This window comes from Chelonus insularis, unplaced genomic scaffold, assembly GCF_013357705.1.
Source record: "Chelonus insularis isolate UGA/USDA-ARS -01 unplaced genomic scaffold, ASM1335770v1 contig_24_pilon, whole genome shotgun sequence".
Lineage (NCBI taxonomy): Eukaryota > Metazoa > Arthropoda > Insecta > Hymenoptera > Braconidae > Chelonus > Chelonus insularis.
The window spans coordinates 1,194,646-1,216,297 of record NW_023276446.1 but is presented as its reverse complement, the minus strand read 5'-3'; the positions used below and the strand labels follow the sequence as shown (position 1 = coordinate 1,216,297).

Genomic DNA, 21,652 nt, shown 5'->3' with positions numbered 1-21,652 from the left:
GTTAGAGGCGATAATTTAATGGTTTCTCATTGTCTTCTATAGATTACCCGCATCATGATAAACTTTTCCTATTACTTTGATACTAATCCAATTTTTACCAGTCTTATTATTGTTCGTATTTTAATACATATCTATATATGTGACAAAGTGTGAACAAAAAAGATTCGATACAGGTGAAACTTTTATGGGGAATCATGTAATAGCTTGAACCTACTGTCATTCGAACTTTATTGCAACATTAAGACTATGGTTTCAGTAACGAAATGAGCAATGAAAAGAAGCAGATGGAGCAGAAATAGTAGGATCATTGTCTGTTTCCAATTTTACGTATTACTTTTTTATTACAACATTATTTTAAATTTTTTTTAATAAAAAAAGGCAAAAGCTACCTTAATGACTACTTTTGCTATCAGTTAATAGAGGGCTTTTCAGAGGTTAATTTGATCTTCCAAGTTGCTAACTTCTGAACGATATGTACTTAAAACACCATTCAGCATATAATCTTATTTTTTTTGTAGAAGAAGAAAACATTTAGATTATTTATCTACTTTGATCTATAGTTAAAAAAATACTACTCATGAAAAAAAATTATTATTTTTATTCTGACAAAATATAAATTTGTTAGACGGATTGTTTAATTTCTATTAAATACCAATGTTGAAAAATATTGAAAAAGAAAACTCATATTGGAATCTCCAACGACAAAATATAAAAAAAAAAAAAAACACATTTAACGTGAAAAATCGAGAAATAAATATCTATAAAAATATGGTTTACATTTTATCTTTGCTTTTTGAGTATTTTAACAAAAATATTAATATAAATAGACAACAATTCGAATAAATTTTTTAATTTTATAATAATTTAAAAGAACATATCAATTGCGTATGATCATCAAGTACATTTAATAATGATATTTGATTGAGCAAATTTGATTAAAGAAATAAAACGTATTATTTGTTCGTCAATAATCAGACTTTCAGTATGGATTTTTTTATGCTTGTCGTAAAAAGTAATTGAATAACATGAGCTGAGTAATATTCTCATTGAACCACATAAAAGTAACACATAGATATAGGGTAATGTTAAACAGTTTTATATTTTTTTTTTTTTTTGATAGGTTAATGCTATTTTTTTTTCATTGGACATTTTTTGTGACAGCTTCATCAATATTTTTCACTTATGTTTTTGCATTCTCATAACATTTTTCTTTCTCAAACAATATTGGTGCTTTTGCACTGTATACAGTACGTTTTTATGGCTTTCAAAATGAATATCGTTGGAAATAGAATATGTAGGTCGTATGATACATTGAATACCATCGTGTCAGCATGTTCTCTGGAGACTCATCATGTTGTATTGATGACAGGAGAAAGCATGAGTCGAGTATGTAATAATTTTCTGTGGATTATCCCCTTTGAATAATTATAGCAGGACAATATCTCATACATTAGCTCTCAGGATTTTCATAATATTTCTTCTTTTAATTAATCTCTTATGCCTCCTTTATCATTCACACTTTCTAGATCTTTTAATATTTTTTTATCCCAAATGGCAGAGGGAGGAGAAAAGTAAAAGCACTAAAATGTAACTTCAGTCGTTAAGATGCTTGTTGAATAGACCAAGAGGATAGTTTCTATATCCATCGCCTCTCGCCATTATCACAATAATTTTTTTTCTCATTTCTTATGTCAGAAAGTCACTACCTTCCACCTTCATTCATCATATTTCCCGTATTTCAGTTATAATTTCGTATCTTCTTCTGAATTTCTGGTTAATTAAAAGTTTTAAAATTTTATTATATTCATTATTCTAATTTTGATGAAAAAATTTGCAATCTCTTCTTGATTTTTTTTCTTTATAAAATTACTCTTACTTTCTTTGGCAATATCGTATGTTTATTTATGTATAAGTTGTTCCTGTCTACTGAAAGCTCTTTCAACGTCATAAAAATCTAGTGTAAAAGTTTCATTTTTTCCCTTTTTTTTGTTATTTTTCTTACCGATTTCTTTTTGTTTATTTTAAACGGATAAAAAAATCGTGTTTTTGTAAACAATTTATGGGGAAAAATTTCTAAACTTTTGAAAGATAAAAAATGAACTATTATTTATTTAAAATATGAACTTTATAAAATTTTTTCGATAAGCGAATAGAAAGCTTATCGTGAAATAGTATTTTTAGTTATTTTTCCAAAGTGGTTAGAACATAATATATTTTTATATTTTATTAGTACCGACGTTACATTTCCATACGGGATTCTCATCCTCATTTCCACTTGATCTTATCTATTTCCTTACAGTTCAAAAGGTACTTTTAGAATGTTTTATGATTGACAGCCGACGATCGGAAGGTAGAAAACTATGTGCAATCATAAAATTATGAGCCACTGCTGGACCGTAACCGTATATTCACCTTCAATGCATTATTCAAATCTCATTTCGAAAAGCTACTTTTACAAAATTGAATAGTGAACTTATTACATAAAACTTTTTTATTGTACTTTATACTACCACTGGCTTTGTGAGGTTGTCGATAAATGGTGAATAATTTTTTTTTTTTTAATTAATAGGACAGTTTGAACTAGTTGTAAGTAATAACTCGGACCAATTCGTTCAATTTAACAGATTAAAATGATTTTTCAGATTCAACTGTCAATAGGAAGCATATAAATAAAAAAAACTGTGAAGAGAACAGGCACGGATGATGGATGATGAGTGACTTTAGACGTTGATATTCCTAATTGAGTTAGTGAAGTGCATCGATGTGAGAATCGATGATAGAATTACGATGGCGTCGAGTTGCCCGTTGGCGTCTGTACACACGAGTATGCAGAGTGACTGTTTGGCATGGATGACGTACGACATTGAAGCTGATACCTAGGTTATGCTTGACGTTTAATGAACGCCGCCGGACGTTTTGATTTAGAGGACAGTTTGATTTCCGAGTACTACAATAACCGCCAATTTGTAAATCGCCTCGTAAATCTGACCCCCCATGATGCAGTAAAAGTCACTCTCGCTCTTTTACTATTCTGAATGTGAGTTTTCTGGCCAATGTGTCGTCCCACCAAACTGTTGTCCGTGTGGCGGGCAATTTGTCCAATTGGATTAAACAATCCGAGGCTATTAACGAGCGTACACCAAAAAACAAAGTGGTTGCAATGCGAACGTGCACGACACTCGCGAGATTGGTCAACGGGAGAGAGGCAAAGAGTTCAAGTACTCGTATCATTGGTGATATCCATGGCAATGGTGCTACAATATCCATATAGTATCCTCCTAGTCCACCAACTACGAGGTAACCAGTTGAGTGGTATAACTGTACAATTTGTGCGACAGCAGACCTGTTAGGGTGAAAGAGATGGTCGCGACGTAATTGTTATTAAGCACGTAACGAGTCGTGAAACGGGAGTTACGCCGATCCAAGCTCGTTTTGAAAGTTCTGGGTATTACTAGCTGATCTGAAAGTTTGCACCGGTGGCTGCTTATTAATTGGTTTCCGTCGGTGGCGAGTGAGCACTTGGGAAAGCTGTATGTAGAGAGGAGAGAAAACGTTGATGGGATTTGGCGCACATCCGAATTGTGTGCTACAATGAAAAATATGAAAATCCAATGAAAGAAAATACTCTCTCTCATCATTATGACTATTTTATTTCTATTTTTGAATAATATTATACATCAATTAATATAAAATAATGACAATTCATTCGTAAATTTGTGAAGCTCCATTATTTCAATTGAGATTGTGTCTTTTTTGATTATTCATTAATTATATACTGTGTTTCATTGATAACTATAGTGTATTTATCAATTATCTATTAAATATGTTGCATGTAACATTTGGATGTTGAACGTGGAAAGAAATTAGAATGATTAATCATTATTAACTTTATATCTTTTGGAAGATTAAGTTCTTGTTACACTTTATAAACAAGTTTGATTATTTGAATTTATTTCGTTGAAGGTATTTGATGACAATGGAGATTATTTTTACCAAAAAAAAGTTATCAGGAAATTTTGGATAACAACTTTTATTAAATATATTATTATTTGAGTTGATTAATTTTCAATTCTCTAAAATTCCTCTACATTTTATTGTATAGTTCCAATAAAATGGTAAAATATCGAACGAAAAAAGAGTCTAGAAGGGGGGAAAAAAAATATTTATCTATAGTTAGTTAAAAAATTTGCTAATTACGTTCTAAAGTGTATAAAAAATAATTGAATTTCATCATTGGAACTACCGAGGATTACAGTATCCGGTATGATGAGATATTGAATATTCACGGTCTCTTTATTCATGGGAATTACGAATACGTGAACTTTGTGTATGTTCCTACGTATTCATATTGCTATTTACCAATAACATGTACTCATGCGCAAAGTAATGTGAATGCTCCCGAATTACAGTTCAGTAAACATGCTTTATGTATCAGTCTAAGCCTGAATGTTATTATTGCATATGATAACAGCAATGCTATAGATTCAAATGATCAAATGAATAGAACCATCTAAAAGTCTATCATTAGACTTTATTATCCATATGAAGAGTGATTATAATTATTTGTTTTTTTTCTAGGAAACCTAGAGTCTTTATCAAGACTCGGATCGATCAAAAAATGGCAGATCGGCCGAGAAGGAATCGTTATCTTAGCATCAGTATCTTGCATGTCATCACCGTCATGTGTCAAGGTAAGTTTTTTCTTCTTTTATTATTCAGAAATAACTTATATTAAGATGATTAATGGAAAAATAATTGGTTGAATAGAATATAAAATTTTTATTACAAATAATTCTTTTAATAATGTGTGGCTAATTTTTTTTTGTTGAATTTTTACAATCGGTTTTGTATATTAATGTTTATCATATTCATAGAGAAGTATTTCATTCAATTTTGAAACTTGAAATACAATTTTAAAATTAGCGTGTTTAGCCACTTTTCTTTTATATAAAATGTGTTATTAACTTTTAATGTTAAATAATAATTGGGTCGTTTTTAACGTATGAATGAAGTTGTTTATATATGAAATTTTATTTAGTAAAATAAGTAAATATGTCGACTTTATGTGAAGCAAAGTTTAATATTTTAATATTTTTGCTGAAAGCTTTTAAAAGCTTCTCATATATTTTTAAAACATGTCTTAGTATTAGTATATCATAAACTGTCATCATATATACACTGGAAGCATTCGAAAATGTAAAGAGTATACGACTGTGTGGATTATAGCACGAAAATCATAGCATTCCTTTTTTGACGCAATATTACGAATGTCAGTTGCAGTCATGGCTTCTCGCTTGGTGGTAAAAAGAATCATTCTATCAAGGCAAAAGAAGTTTGTCAAATGGTTTCAAGATTTTAGCAGGAAAGTGACGTAGGCATTTATCAATCCATTTAACCGTCAAAAGTTTAGGATTCACTCATGCAATATGCTTATCATCTTGTAGGAGAAGACATCACTTGATGCATATACTTGTTGTAAACAATATAGATATAAGTGTAAAGTGTGCAACTAAATTTCGTGAATGGCAGATGTTCAATTTCACGTACTCTCAGAGCTTTAAAGCTCTCATTTAAATACATATTAATCGGTCGTGTGCAATATTGAGTTTGTCTCGTCGTCACCCAAAAACCATCCAATCAACGCACGTCGTTTCACCCGTATAAAATGTTCATTTATAGATATCAAAATTTTAAGTAAATTCAATTTTCAATTTACAGTTTTATGTCAATAGACTTAATTGATTTTTCAAGTAGAATAACTCTTTCTATTTTTATGACGTATCTTTTATTTAACAGATATGATTAAAATATGTTTTTCTTCATTAATGAATAATCATTTATTAACCAGCTTTGTAGAAATTGACATCACTAAATTCCATTCATTTTTCATTTCCTCGTTGGTGTGTGATAAAACAGCGACATAAATATTTATCGTCTAAGCAGTAATAAATTATCAAACTGCTACATAAATCAACTCAATTATTATAAAAGTAAATGAATAATGGTACAACAACAAATCTGCTTGATGAAAAGTCCACATTAAAGGTTTAATGGATAAATTATTTAAAATAAAAGTTTCTTTATTATCATGGACTCATTTTATGAAGATATTTATTTCATAAAAAGGCTTTTTGTTGAAAGAATAGCAGACAGTCTGTCTTCCACAACAAATGATTTAGCATTAAAATTTCTAAAAAGACATGACTGATTTGGTTTTGACCGTCGAGAATTTTCCTACCTGAGCTTTACAATATTTTTGCTTGACAGGCCAGCATTCAGCTACGTAAATGCAAAAACATATTTAAGATGTTATCTTGAGCAGGTTGGGTTGTATTCAAAGTTAAGACATTAAATGTACATTAGTGCCTGTTACTACACCAACTCGCCTTCTCATTTACTCTCTTCTATTCTATCCTCCACTCCTTCTGGTGCTTTACATGTACAAGTATATACACTAAGAGACCGGCCAATACATAACTTGGCCTCTGTACCTTCTCATTTCACATAATAATGAGAAAGTTCCCCCGCGAAAAAGATATATGTATCTTGATTACAATAAATAATATGTTTTAGTAAAGTAGAAAAGGCACGCTATTTTTTTTCATTTTTATCACTTAATTTGTATTCGCATCTATTTACTATTTGCTTAACACGATAATAAGCTCTGATATTATTTTTTCCCTTCTCAACTATTTATTTGATTATTCCATGAAAAATTATTCAATTCAATTTATCCTTACAGTTTAAATATATTTCATTTCTTTTTTTATTTAATTATTTACTTGATTTTTTTTATTCATGTTCTTTTGAAATTTATCTCATTTAAATAATTCTCATCTGTTCTACTTTCAACAGTTTACTTATTCCATATTTTTATTTAGTTATCAAAGTTTTTTTATGGTAAATTCATGGTCAAAAGAATTCACAATGTAATTTAAATTATTTTATTCAAGATTTGTCTTGGGTCTCTTTGATTTTTTTTTTATTTCCCGTAAATAAATTTCTTTATTCGCTCTACTTTTGGTAGTGGCACTTTATGGCAAACACGTAGAAAGCTCAGGTTTTCGAGTAAATCCTCATTTTTTTCTACTATCAATCCCTAGAGTCGTTAACGAGCGGAAAGTTTTTTATAGAATGAGAGAAAGAGAGGGAGAAAAGAGTGTACACTAATTATAAGAATGTAAAGAAGAAAGTTGGTTAAAGAATAGAGCAAAATTCAAGTAGTAAAAAAACTTAAATTATCATCATTTATGGTTATCTTACTTGAAATCTATTTGTTTAGTTTGTCCTAATATTTAATGTTTAATTTCGTATGTTTTTCTTGGAAATTACCCTTGAAAATGTTGTATGTTAAATAATGATAACTATAATTCAACAGTGACACGTTGATAAGTTGAAGAAGTATCATAGAATACGAATAAGCGTTTTTGTTTCTCATTAATCCCTTTCTTTCTCTCGGTATTCCACGTAATTACATTTTATTCCTACACCCTAGACTGTATGAAGTACAATGCAGAAGGGATTGATTTATAACGTGCCGTTTTGTTGCACGCGCGAACTGAGACTTCTCCCTGGGGTTGCAGGTTATTGCGTTAACGCCAAATGGTCCACTCTTCTCTATTGCCCACGATCGGCTTTCCTACAAAATAATGAAATATTGTTTAGCTTGTCGGCCTTTTTCTCTCTGCTAAATAACGTTCATTTCACATGAAAACATCGAAATTTTTCAAAGATTATTTTCCACTCAATATCTCGCTTCAATTTCAATTAAAAATTTTTAATTTACTGTAAACAATTATTCTATAATCATTTTCTAAAAAAAAATGTGTGTTTATTAATTAAAAAGTAATTAATCCTGATCATCAAGAGCGAGTAGTAAAGTTTTAAAATAGTTTGACTTTTAAATTTAAGAAGTGATTATAATTTTCTTAGTTTGGTTAATACTTTGAATCACGTTAATTAAATGTAACCCACAATAAGGAACATGATAAGACGAAAATTTCGTGACGTAATTAAAGGATCTTTTGGAGGATCTAAAGCCCTTTATATACGCACGAGTCATGCCGTTGACTTTTACTGCTTTGATCGTCTTTTTAATTCTGTCATGTTCTATATTACTAATCTTACATGCATCATACCCATACATCCATATAATTCTATACGCAAATATCACTAAAAATCTTTCAATTTAGATGAGAAAACTCCAAGTAGTATGCAAGGTAATATCACCGCCTTAACTTGTGCTAAAGTATTCTTGGAGATGCTTTTCTTTGCTTACACCTTGAGGGTTGGCCTACGCAGTCTTGTGTGCGTAAATATTCTTGGCATTGCCTTGTTGTATATCGTATTCTTCCATTCTCTTTCATGGGTAAATACCTCGAGGTTATATAGTCAAAGTATGGATATTATATTACTCCAGTCGACTTATCTACATCAAGTTTTTTTTTTTTTTAATGTTTGAGTTAGAGTGTATGACTAGCTATTGAAAAGTTTCATAACGTCGTCGTTGGTTTTTCTCCCATATATCTAAGATGATTTTCTGAATTTAGTGAGTGTGACATACGTCATATGCAAATGTAGCTTTTTCACCTCAAACTCCACTTGATATTCTATAGATTAAATTTTTTATATTTCCAATATTTTGATATCCAAAAAGCTTTTCCTTTTATTTCCACAAAAAAATCGTACATTTGATATTTTGTCAGGTAAAAGTTGTTTTCTAATATTTGAAACTTTGATACAAATAATCGGTATAGTCAATGAAAGGTAATAATTTTTGATGGATGGCACATTGTAGTGTAGATCGAAGATAGGAAAGGTCGAGTGGATTTAGGAGAAGAGCCAGGATGAGAAGTGAGTGTCCTCTAATTTGAATAACTGCGCAACAAATATTAATTTGGCTCGCCTCGACTCTCTAGTTGGTGGGTCTGCTGGTGGCACTCAAGCACGAGCACCAAGAAAGAGAGAGAGGAAGTTGGACAGTCAACGCGTTAGATACCTTAGATTAATCTGGACGCCAGGGATTGCAAAGTTTTCCTCTCAAAGGTGAGATAGAGAGCTACTTTCTCTCTTGCTTGTGTCTCTTGTTCATCCCCTTCTCACGTTTCCACCCTGATATTCCACGTACTCCCCTGCTCTTTGAGTGCGGTTAGAGAGCTATATCGACTAAATGAATATAAATGAACGTCTGCACAAAGTGACCAGTACAAGTATTCAAAGTTTCCAATTTTGGCTTTGTTACATTAATTTATTCCATGAAAACCCTATTTAATATTCTTTATGCAACTTTGTATATTATCTGAAAAGTATTTTGCTCATAACAATCTTCATAATTGCAAACTTGATGTTTATTAAATAAAAAAAGTAATCGACTATAACCATTACAATAGAACACATTATGTCTTGAGTTATTTAAATGAAGAAAAAAATTTGAGAAACTAATTAAATTAGTTTATTGACAAAATAAATAGCACAATGTGCAATATATAATTACAGTAATTAAGGTTCAAGTAAGAATAGTTAAATTACATACTAAATAAAATTGACACGACAAAAATGTCTCTCGACATCGTTCTTGAGATAATTATCAAAGTTTTCGCAAAATTGTAACTTTTAATTGTTCGCTCTTTTACAAAATAGCTTGAGAAACTTTTTTTTTTATAATAAAAATTATTAAATGAATACTATGAGTGTCATTAGTTCTATTATATTTCTTAATAAAATATTTTAGATTTTTTATCGTGAATAACTTTACCAGATTTTTGAATTTTTTTAGAAATGAAAAATAAATTACAAGTGTCATTGTTGTTAAAAAATGCTTTTATTTGTTATAAAAAAGAAAAACTTGAATAGGGAACAATATGAACGATGTCAATAATAATTGAATTGATAGTAAAAATAATAGCATTAAATTCACATGGCAAATTAAAGTGATAAAAGTTATGAGAAATTGTGAAAATTCAGATATAAAAAGAACAGTCGTAATCGGAACATCTTTCATACAATTATAGTTTTTGCAGAATAAGAGAAGAAAGCGTACGAGTGAAAAGTATATAGAAAAGAAGAGGAACGAGTTTGAAGACAGGAGGAGGAGGAGAAAGAGAAAGAGGAGGAGGGTGGGTTACAGCTAGCATTGCGGGTGTAGTCATGCCTGAGGGTTTGAAAAAGAAAGTGGGGATAATAGCCCCGGATAAAATTGTCCCCAGAAACAAAAAACCAATCCTTCCCTCCTGATTGTTAGATAGAGACATTCGCAAAGCGAATTTTTCTAAAAATATCTGAATCGTTTTCCTACAATTTCTACGATCTCTCTTCTATCATTTCTATTTTTTTATTGGCATTGCATACCTATCTCGCAAATAGTCGCCATAAAATAGTTATGTATGCGTAAAAAAATTGAAAACTATATCTAGTCCATTTTCTTGATGGTAAAATGAAAAGTCATTTTATTCTCGTTTAATTTTAATGGAAAAAAATATGAGTGTAAAATGATATTTTATTGATTAAAAATGTTTTTTAAAACCTCTAAATTGACTGATATACGGGCTAAAAAATAGATAGTCAATCTCTCAACTAGTATGATCAAGTCACGTTGGATTACACCAATAGAATAGAATCAAGACTATAGACTGATTTAATTTCCATCAGACTGAATTCTTCCAAACAAATGAAAAAGATAACAGGCTAGAAAACAAAAAGTGGTCTACCAATTAAATGAATATGTTATACAGTAGCTACTCGTTGCTGCATCAAGTTACAAAACTCGACCTACTTTTCGAATAATACCCCCTTTCTATCCGAGACCCTGAATGCTCACTACTCGTAATTATCCCAAGCAATTTGTCTTTACTATTGCACTTCCATAACGTACTAAGGAATGCTCTTCTATGACGGACGCTAGAAAATCTCTCCCTCAATCTCCAACAACGACACATAATCCATTTAATGTTCGTTGTCGTCGTTGCCACTTTAATACTTTTTATTATTTCTCTTGTTGTCAAAATTACTCAATTCATATATATCACAATAAAATTGCCAACTTGAATCCAATTAAATTTTTCCAAATTTATCACATGAAAATTTTATTACAAATGATTATTACTGAACAACAACATGAATTAATATATTCTCCACATATTTCAATATTTACTTCGATATGCAAGTTATTGAGACGAAATTTATTAATTGAATAATCAAATTATGAAAATAAAATATTAGTAATATTTATGATATAGTCAAAAATGCAATAAATATGACAAAATTAAAATAAATTTTATAAAAGCTCTATATTTACTGGAATTCTCGACCTAGTATATAACGTTGGGATGTTTTCCGTCCAATAAGCGTTCCTGTTTCACTATTTGATTGCAATTTAAACGATGCACCTATGCCGAGCATTCAGCAACTTTTATTTTACTACTGCTCAATCCTCTTTCCCGAAGCCTCTTCCGATAAATTCGAGGCTCGTTAGCCAAAACCGATTTTCCCCGCTGGAAAAATCAACTGATGAAAATATCACACATTCTCTATATTGTTTTGCAATCTATTGTTGATTTATAAATTTCATTCATTCTTTCTAATTCATTTGACGTATACATTTTTTATCGATATTTTTTCAAATAAAAATAATAATAAATCGATTTATCTAAAAGTTCAACATTGATTTGACAGTGTTGTAAATGTTATAAAAAATAGGGAACAATGGATATGATGGTGAAAATGGCCAAAAAGGTATAAAAAGAATAGAATTCGTGATACTGTTAATAGGAGTATAACCAGAGCTTATGGTAACTGCCACGTTGGCTACGTTGGCTACGTTAGCTACGTTGGTGAAAAAGAACGGAAGAAGAGACGATGAAACTCGAAAAATCTTTTATCGAACATTGTAAATCCGAGAACAATAAAAATTCTTATCGATTATAGTCAAGTCTCACATTACTGCATTCACTAAAAAATGACGAAAAAAAAAATCAGAAAAATAAAACAGCAGAGTGAGAAAGAGAAATGAGGGTAAAAGAAGTATAAGAACACCCTCAATTGAGAGAATAAAAGGTTATAGTATTCGAAGACTTTGCTTCAAGGTTTACGAAGCGGAAATTTCATTGTGGATTTCCGGCACTCGTTTCATCGGAGGAAAAGAAGGGCTAAGAACAACCATCTAAAATTAAAACAAAAAATAAAATAAAATGGTAAAATTTCGTCAATTAAGAATGAGTGTGGTGGTGGCGGTAATGGTGTGGTTGGTTAATAGTGGAAAAAAAAAAATAATAAAATGAAAATTGGCGTTGGTAGACGTTGGCATACGTGAAAATGTAGTAATGTTAAATTTTATCCGAATTAAGAACAAGAGGAAAAATAGTGGGAGAAAGAGAAAGATAGAGATTTAACGAGACTCAATGAACGTAACAGATTCAAATGGTTATGATAATAGTTAAAAGACTAAAAAAAAGTTAAATTAGATGAAATGACAGTATAAGAATATTTATTAGAATGGATAATACATTTTATACGTATCAAGAGTATATTCATGAATTTTTTCCGACTATTTTACAACGAAGAATATCAGATATTAAAGTTTTAAACATAGTTAGAAGTTTAATGAGGTGATTGAAGGTTATAGCAAGTAAAAACAAACTCATCTGAATTCACGGGGTGAGTTATTTATCATTAAAGGATGAGCAAGCACCTGCAGCTCTGAATAGCGTGGAAAAAAAGCTTTAGAGTAAAGTTATACCAAGCACTAGCTGGCTGTTAGCTCAGGGTAAAGAGCGGCAGATGAGATAGCAGAGAAAGAAGAGAGTATAGATAAAGGTGGTTGAGAGTAGAGAGTAGTAGCAGGTGGGCGCTGATGCAATGCCAAAAGAGGACAAAGTAATAAAGTTGATGGCGTAAGAAGAAAAAAGGGAGACAGCTTAATGAAATGGAAAAGTTTCGGACTACGCTCGTACTTTCGCCTCCACTCACTCTCTAGTAATAGCCGGTAAACGAATTAAAGAACCAAGAACCCCTACCACCCAGAGAAATGAAGGTAACTTCTAACGAAGCTATCGTCCAGCGTATCTATTTCTCTTTTTATCCCTTCCTCCTTCCATCTGGTGCTACCACTGATGCTTGAGCTGCTGCACACCCTTCCGAAAAAACTCCCAAGTACCACATTGTAAAATAAAACTAGTAGATACTCTAATGGGGATCCGTCGTTATTTTTCCAAATGAAATTAAATAAAAAATGTGATTTAAAAAAAAATATAATTGGTGGAGAACATGAAATGCACCTTTTTCCAACCAATACTAAGCATTCCTCAAAAATTTAGCATTTTCAACTACACCTATTTTAGATTTTATTATTTACTTCAGAATAAAATTAATCCATTGCAACATGTCCATTTTAAACATCATTTCAACTTCATAAAATTAAATTTCAAACTCATTTTTAACTTATGCAATATCATTTAAAATAAAATTGTTCAAAGTTTTCCCTCAATTTATTATTGAGTTGACAAAACAAGAAGACAAAAACGATATTTTTCACTTTTTGCTATTAATTCGATGATAAAATCAATGATTTTTCTGTGTCTCTACAAGATTAATGGTAGAGTGACACATCATGTATGTTAGTTGCTTTTTCTTGCTTGCTTTCTCACATTTCTCTTCGTACCCAAAAGCTCAGCTCGTTACTCACTCCTACAAAATTTATTCCTACACCTAGAGTCTTGTTTAACGACTGCGCGTTGTCTTTACCCAACTGTCTTGACTTTTACTGCAATAATTTCAAACCTTTCTCCAACTTTATCTCATTTTCGCACAAACACCTTTCTTTTGGAAGTACTGTTCATTAAAAACAAATTCATCATGTTAGCTCAACTCAGGGTTTTTTTTTTTATTCATTAAAAAATGATTGTATTCTGTAGTGTTTGTATGTACATGTGTTGTAGTTAAATTGCAATAATAATTGTCAATGTAACAAGAATGTTGATTATTGAGAAGCAAGATGCTTGAGTAAATTCCTGGATGATTTCCATGCTCACAAGTGAGTTTAAACGGACGTGGATTAGTACGATTTAATGCAAGTTCCTCGCATCCCGCGCATTGACAATATTAATTAACTAACCGATTATCCCGAGTGGATGGTGCCATAGATTTGCCGACAAAGATTCAATTTGCTGGCGATAAATTGGACGGATTCATGTGTGCCTGTGCGCGTACCAACCAATCGTGACGTGCGGCGTTCCACGGGGGATTACCTATTTTCAGACACCCGGGAATTTCGTATCTCAATGTATATTACACTCGTCATTCGAATAACTTTGTTTAAGCACCAGACAACCTTATCCGATGGATTTTCAATAAAATATATCAGCTATTATAAATACATGAAATTGAATTTATAATTGAGTATTCTTGCAAAAAAAAAATACAGGAATTTATACTTTTTTTCATTTATCAGAGATTTCATTCCATTTAATACGTATAAAGCTTTAGAATTTTTTTTATTCATTAGGAATTTTTATATTTTTATATCTAAAGATGGAATAGAGGCAGTGAATGTTCAATAGCTGATTTATTTGGAGGTAAGAGTGAAGTATATTCAGCTAGGTAGAAATTTAATTAATGGAATATCTTAAAATTTAATAGAGCATTATCATGTATGTGTCTTTTGATTCTGTACAGTACTAAAATACCAAAGAAAGGTTTTGCCAAGTTTTGCTTGCATCCGCGCTAATTTAATAAGTTAATTTGGAGTAGCTCCAATATTCTGAGGTTTCCAGCTGTGCAGTTGCCATCCCAGCCAAATTGTTCTACTCATTTTACGTCATTTTATTGAATGATTAATAAATTATTACTAATTATTATTGAACATTAACGTTATTCTCATGTAATCATTATTATTATATACGCTGAGTCAACCTAATGTCATGATTTTTATTTTTATTGCTTTCTAGTTGATCGATAATCGATACTAGACCTTAAAATAACTCCAACCAATTTGAAAATTTCGCCAAGATAAATATTTTCACTCATTTATTCTCCGTTCAACTTGACTGTATTTATGTGTTTAAAGTGGAAAAAAATTTGAGTTGATTATCTTGAGTAATTTTGACAAAGAAAACACGAGTGTTCAATAATTTCAAACACGCGATAATCTTTATGAGTGAAAAGAAAAGAAGAGGCAGTACATGAAAGTAACAAAAGTGAGAAAACCTCAAGGTGATTTGTAAAGAAATTGAACAGCAAAAGTCACAATGAGCCAAAGATGATTCTTTAAGGGAGATAATACGATGGTATATAAGATCGATTGAACTCAAAAACTACTGCTATTGGTGTGCTTTTCTATATATAAAAGCAAGTGTTTTCTCTCATTTAGTCGATTAAGTTTATAACTAAAATGATTGTGATGATGATTTTCTTATCAAAAGTTACTCCAAGTGGACAAATAGGAACGACGAAATTAAAAGTAAGTGACGTTTGTAAGAACCAGATGGGCTTAATGAAGTCGAGACTTAGGTTTAGTCAAGTGAAAGAGGAGAGGACGAAAAAGAGCACTTAACTGCAAGTCTGTCTGTAACTTTGGAGAGGGATGTTTTCACTCAAAACCTTCCCTTCATTTTTTTCTTTCTCCATTCGAGTGCTGATTGTTCTCTACAGTGACTAATCACCCTCTCGCGACGTTAACAATTAATTGAGCCTATCAAATGAATTTATCGGATGTTAAATAGAAGGAAAGTAAAAAAATTTTAACAGTTGTATGTTAAAAAAAAAACATCAAGTGTGGATAGAAAAATTTTATTGCCTTTTCCCGATGACACTGGCTATTTTTGTATTATTCATTGAACTATTGGTTTTTTTCTTTTTTTTCAAATGGACGATTGATCTATTTCAGCCATTTTCCAGACTGCTAGTTAATTATTAATTCACAAGATCGTATATTATTGGCGATTGGCCGGGATCTTGTATTTCAACAGTGTCAAGGTAAACCACCATTTCGGTTTGTTACGCTCTGATAACACTAATCTGTAGTTATTGGCGTCGTCCGATATCCTGTCGCCCCTTTACGCTCGTATATTCGAGGATATATAGGTAACGCGAGCAACATTATCGGTAAATCCGCGAAGGCGTCGAACAGATCGCCAACGAGGGGTGAACCATGAGAATCCACGAGAATAGCCCAGTGTGGTGGTTGTTTCAGCTACACTGACCACCGTTCTAACTACTGCAAAATACGTGTGCGGTCGAGATTCAAACCTCTATACTACCGATTCTATTTTAAGCCAACACCCGTGACATATTTCGATCGGTTTTATTTTTTCCTCTACGTTCCATTCATCACCCAATGTTTTACTGAGTTTATATAATTTGTTATCAAATAAATGCTCTTTATCAGACCTGTTTGAGTGATAAAGATTGCTGGCTTTTTTGTTATCGTTGTGTTTGTTGAGTTAAAATAGTCTCGAGCATTTGATATTTTTTTTTTAAAAGTAAATTCGCAAAGTGTTAATAACATCGATAATTGAGATTTATATAAAGGAACAGTTTTATTACTTCTGTCCGAGTATTTTATTTTATTTCGATTGGCCAGCATGCGGTTTCATTTATCATTTTGGTGAAGTAGAAAACGAGGAAAGAACGGAAGAGGTTGCAGCAGGATAAGGAAAGTGAAAGGAATAGGACGGGAATTGGAAGCACACGTCCGGCAAATATGTTTCGTGGCAAATTAGAAGATCCTTCTCCAATTACAGTATTTCCGAATATCGATAAGATTAAATATACGTATCTTCAAATCTCTTATAATAAAATAATATTTTTTGCCTTGTATACATGACATCTTGGGGGAAAGATCGGCCAGCAAAAAGTTGTGTTTGGACGAGAAATCAAAGAAAGAAGATAAATTGATGAAAAATGAAACAAGAATAACACAAAGACTTGTATATAAAAAAAAGTAACCATCTTTGGAGCAATTTTCTACATCTCTTGATTCTCATATCTTGGAAGCAAAAAATAAGTGACACTTCTACAAAAGTGTCGACGGTCTCGAGGGAAAATCTGGCTATTTCTGATAAGACGATAGATAGAGAGACATAAGTACGTGAAATGATTTCGTTTCCCATAGCGGTTTCTAGTGAAAAAGAAGTTTTCTCACAATTCTCTTTCCACTTAGCCGATTGTCGCGAACTCGAGTCGCAAAATGGAGTCACGGAGCGATCAGGTCGTTTGAGCAAACCGGCATGTCTCGATCATAAATCTGTGGTGTTCAGTGGCACGAGTACAGAAGGAGGCATAAGTTTATAACGTGACGCACGTAAGGATAGTAGGTAAAGGAATGAGCTGAGGGAGTGTCAGTTAGATAGAGATGAGACGCAGGAGAGGTTCAGAGATGAAATGCAGCCAGCACAAAAGTTATTAAATTTGATTAGACTACCGCGTAACAGCTGGAAAGAGATAGAGAGACAAAGAGAATGATGAGAACAGTCAGAGAAGTGTTATATACTATACTCGGGATACCATATACTAGGTATATCAATGGTTTATAGTCTAGAGTATATAGCCAATCGTATTAAATGTAATTGTTAAAGTTGTTCTGCATATATGGGTGTGGAAGGTTACGACAGTTTGCGAGAATTACCTTATCATTGGTTGCTCCGGGCGAATGAGATTCTCCACAAAGTTTCACCGTCTAAATGAGAGCATGCTATGCCAATTTCATTCCAAAAAAGTCAAAGTTGAAAAATGAATTACTTGGTCTTTTTTCTTTTTTTATTATTATAAAGCTTTTACCTATTGTAAATGGATCGTTTGTCTTCATAACAGCAAAAAAAATAAAATATTGAAATTATATTTATTTTTCCATAAATAAAAAATGTATATTCGAATTGATAACTTTTGATCTTTTTATAAAATATCTAGAATTATTTTTTACCTCGATAAAATTTGTCGTCCTTTTCCGTTTATATTTTGACCGAAGATCATGTTAATCCAAAAATAAATTGCATAAATAAATATGGATTGTGAGGAGAGATTGAAATGGTTAACCATTACGTACTTAAAATATGCTTTTTCTATATTTTACTTGTATTTTATATATTTTTATTTGTATAGTGAATGTATATTTTTTTCTCTGAAAATAACTTTCATGTTTCAATTTGATGAAAACAAATATTTTCGAACGTCAGCTATTATTTTATTATTATATCCTGTTTAAACTAACTGAAATATCTAGGGAAAAAATTAATAAAAAAATTTGAGTTTTTTTTGTTGAATATATCCAGCAGCCAATCATACTTTTCCAGACAGGAAATGAGCAACTGATGATATTTTTTCATTTTTTTCTAATGAAAAAAATCAGACTTTTTTTCAATCTTCTATTTTAAAAAATACTTCACTTATTAATTTTTTTTGGTACTTAAAAATTAAAAGAAAAAAAACAAGTTCATTTAAAATTTATTTATTCATTTAAAATTAGCTAAATAATTTTTAAAGACCCGGAGTAATTGATATGTAATATCACTTACAGATGATATCGTAGTAGAGACATAATGATTTGTGAGTTGATGTAATTTTGGAAAGTAAACTTGACATTAAGGCATCATTCATTGCTAAAATATTCACATAAAATATACTCACAATAGAGTTCCGCTTGAAAAAATCTATGTGAGGGTAACTGGTTGCGAATATTCATGGTCTCTCGTGGCTTAACTCGTGCGAATGCGAGAGTTCTCATCGCGCACGTGCAGATGTTGAAATATACAGGTATAGACATCACGAGTGTGTTTAAGTCAAGAGTCTTAACAAGTAGAAAAATTCAGCAATTTATAAGTATAGAAGAAAAATAATTTTATAAAAAGATGGAAAATCAGGTAAGCACGAAGACAAAGAGTGGAAATAAGAAGAAAAAAATGAGAGGTGAATTGTGGGGTAGTGATACATTACCAGAATCTGCGAAACTTTTTCCATCATCGATTCACCCCTTCCTCTCTCCAGTCCTTTGGGAGCACTCGAGCTTCTAACAGCGCACTCGATTTTCAACCGTCCGAAACTTGGAGCAAGAGAGACATCATTGAGAACTGGTTCAAAATGTGTACGAATTGGACACTAGTTATTTCTTTTAAATTCTTTCTGTCAACCAGAATAAATAACTCTCATCTTTTCCGCCAGGAGAATTGTTAGTAATAAATACTATACATACTTGATTGTAACTTATGGATCCCTAAGAATCCACTTCAATTTTTTGGAAACGAAAATAATAGGATACGTTAGACAACCTTGTGGTGATAGTGAGGATGAGATAAGTAACTGGAGGTTGGAAAATGATTTATAAGCTTATGAGAGTAAGCGAGAAGTTTGAAATATAGATAAGAATCTGCTGAATGTAAATGTGAAATAGTGTTGACTGTGTAAGAATATAAAGAGGAGGAGCAGAAAGATTTTAAATATATGAAGCATAGGTCAATGATCCAACAGGTCGGACATGTATTAGAAATGCTTCTTAATATTCTTGAAATGTTGACCTTTTCTTTTCTTCTCTTTAATCTTTTGCTTTTTTTTTGGACAGTAGTCCAAGTCATCAAATGCAGCATGGAGTTCAAACTGCAATATGAGGAGTTTGAAAAATTAAAATAAAAGTGTATTATTCCAAACTCTCACTCTTACTGATTGTATGACATATTCATATACAAGTACAGCAGATTATATAATGTGTTTAATTTCAATGATTTGTTATATATGCACTCGTGTGTAAGTAGGTTAATGAAAGAACGGTTGTTGCATTTCGGATGAAACATTTTGTGTTTGATTAAAATTAATAGAATAAAAAACAATTATACTGATCCCTTTTAATTCGATAATATAATATTCAGTTATTTTTAAAAAATTATTGATAAATGAATATCATTCAACTGTATTCCAATAATTTCATAAGAATTAATTAGTTTAATATTTTTTCAATAATTCAGATTATAAAGCAATCAAGTATTCAATTTTCATCAAATTTGTTCTTACATAAATTTGATGATATCATTCATTCGATCCATCTCAAATCAATTATATTGGTCAGTTAAATCATGAATAGTTCATGATAATTAATAAAATGAATATTATATGATAAATTTCATTATAGAGTTCATTGAAGTTAATTATGTAAATTTTGAAAATTTAATTTTTACTTTACATGATTATTAACGAATAGAAACTATACCAATAAGTTATAAAAAATAAAAAAAATTTGAGACTTAATAAATGAAACGATAAATTAGAGTATTCATGAAGACTTTAATTCAGTTAAAATGATGCTTGAATAATAGAATATAAAAGTGGTTATACAAAATTCAACAGTCTTTTCGATGAAGTTGTTCATGATTTATTTTTGGACGCTTGATTTGATATTTAATGTTCTACAGCATACATATTATCCTCCTGTGGGAGTAAAGTAACGACGGTGCAAGGTTCTCAAGTGCTCGCTGAGAAGGATCGAATTAGGGCCAAAGAAGAAGGAGTGAGTTTGTTGGATATCTCGTTCGTGTAGAAGCTCCCTCGTTATTGGATACGAACTTTGTCCCTTTGAAGCACAGTGATGTGACCTCCTTTTCATGCCGCCTTGGAACTGTGACGATGGAACTGGACTATTGAATTTTCTCTTTGAGAAAGAACAAAATCGACACGAAGAATATACGGAATCTAGATTTTCAAGCAAAAGAAAATGATCCAGCATAATTCTATCTCTTCTACAAATAATATTTTTTTATCAAGTATAATTTAATCATGAAGATTCTGTCATTAATAAAATGTGGTTATGTTCTAGTTAATACGTTAGAAAATTTTACAGTTGGAATCAATTTTAATGATTCTATACGAATAACCTTTGAAGCATCAACAGCGAAAGAGCTCTGACGGGTTGAATAGAAGTCCATGACGATGAGAATGAGTTTGAAACTACTAACACTCAACGTTCTCATTTGTCGATCGTTATTGTTTTTGTTGTTTAACGATGAAACAATGCACGAGGAGATTTTCTTGAGTATCTCCAACGATGCTTTCTATTGACTGCACAACTCCATTCACCCTAACCCTCAACTCCAAATACTCTTCGTCAAGATCGTCACGTTTTATCATTTCCTAGTAAACTTTTAACGAATTCCCATAAAACATGACAACTGCAGTAACCGAGCGAAAAATAATATTAAATAGAGGAGAAGAAGAATGAAATTGATGATGAATGATTGGGTAAATGAGTTGATGGCAGTGTTGAAACTCTTGTGTAAGTTGAGGTCCTTTTGTGTGTAAGGTTGGGCCGTCACGTATCGATGATTCTGAATGACCAGAAGCGCATCCACACGCGCGGCCAACTGAAATTGTGCGTGGCGAGATACTACGCTGGGCATGTTTAATACAGGGTAGGATTGGTATTCCGCCATGGCTGTCCGGCAATTTGGTTAAATTATGTCACGGTTGGGTAGAGAGGTTCCAATGTAGCTTCCAACGTAACGTATGCCTTCTCTGTTGCTCTCTGTACAGTGATGACGATCAGGAATCTCTCAGTGTACTAATACCTTGGATCAAATTACGGTAAGGGGTGTGCAGTTAGCAGTGGCCAATATTGCTATTAACTTGGTACCGGACGTGCATCTCATCGATCAAATGCACATGCCGTGCACGCCTCACAATC

At 31.5% G+C, this 21,652-nt stretch overlaps 1 protein-coding gene across 7 annotated transcripts in view; it reads left to right on the top strand.

The window, feature by feature from the left end:
- LOC118064703 (lachesin-like) overlaps positions 1–21,652 on the top strand; it is a 98,707-nt gene that overhangs the window by 8,775 nt on the left and 68,280 nt on the right. For 6 of the 7 annotated variants that reach the window (XM_035079492.1, XM_035079491.1, XM_035079493.1 and 3 more), the window contains one exon: positions 4,579–4,691. In XM_035079492.1, the coding sequence (XP_034935383.1) occupies positions 4,619–4,691 (73 nt within the window). In that variant the 5' untranslated portion in view covers positions 4,579–4,618. Of the gene's footprint in view, positions 1–3,220; positions 3,305–4,578; positions 4,692–21,652 lie in introns of those variants that run through there. The other variant, XM_035079490.1, reaches the window with a different exon arrangement.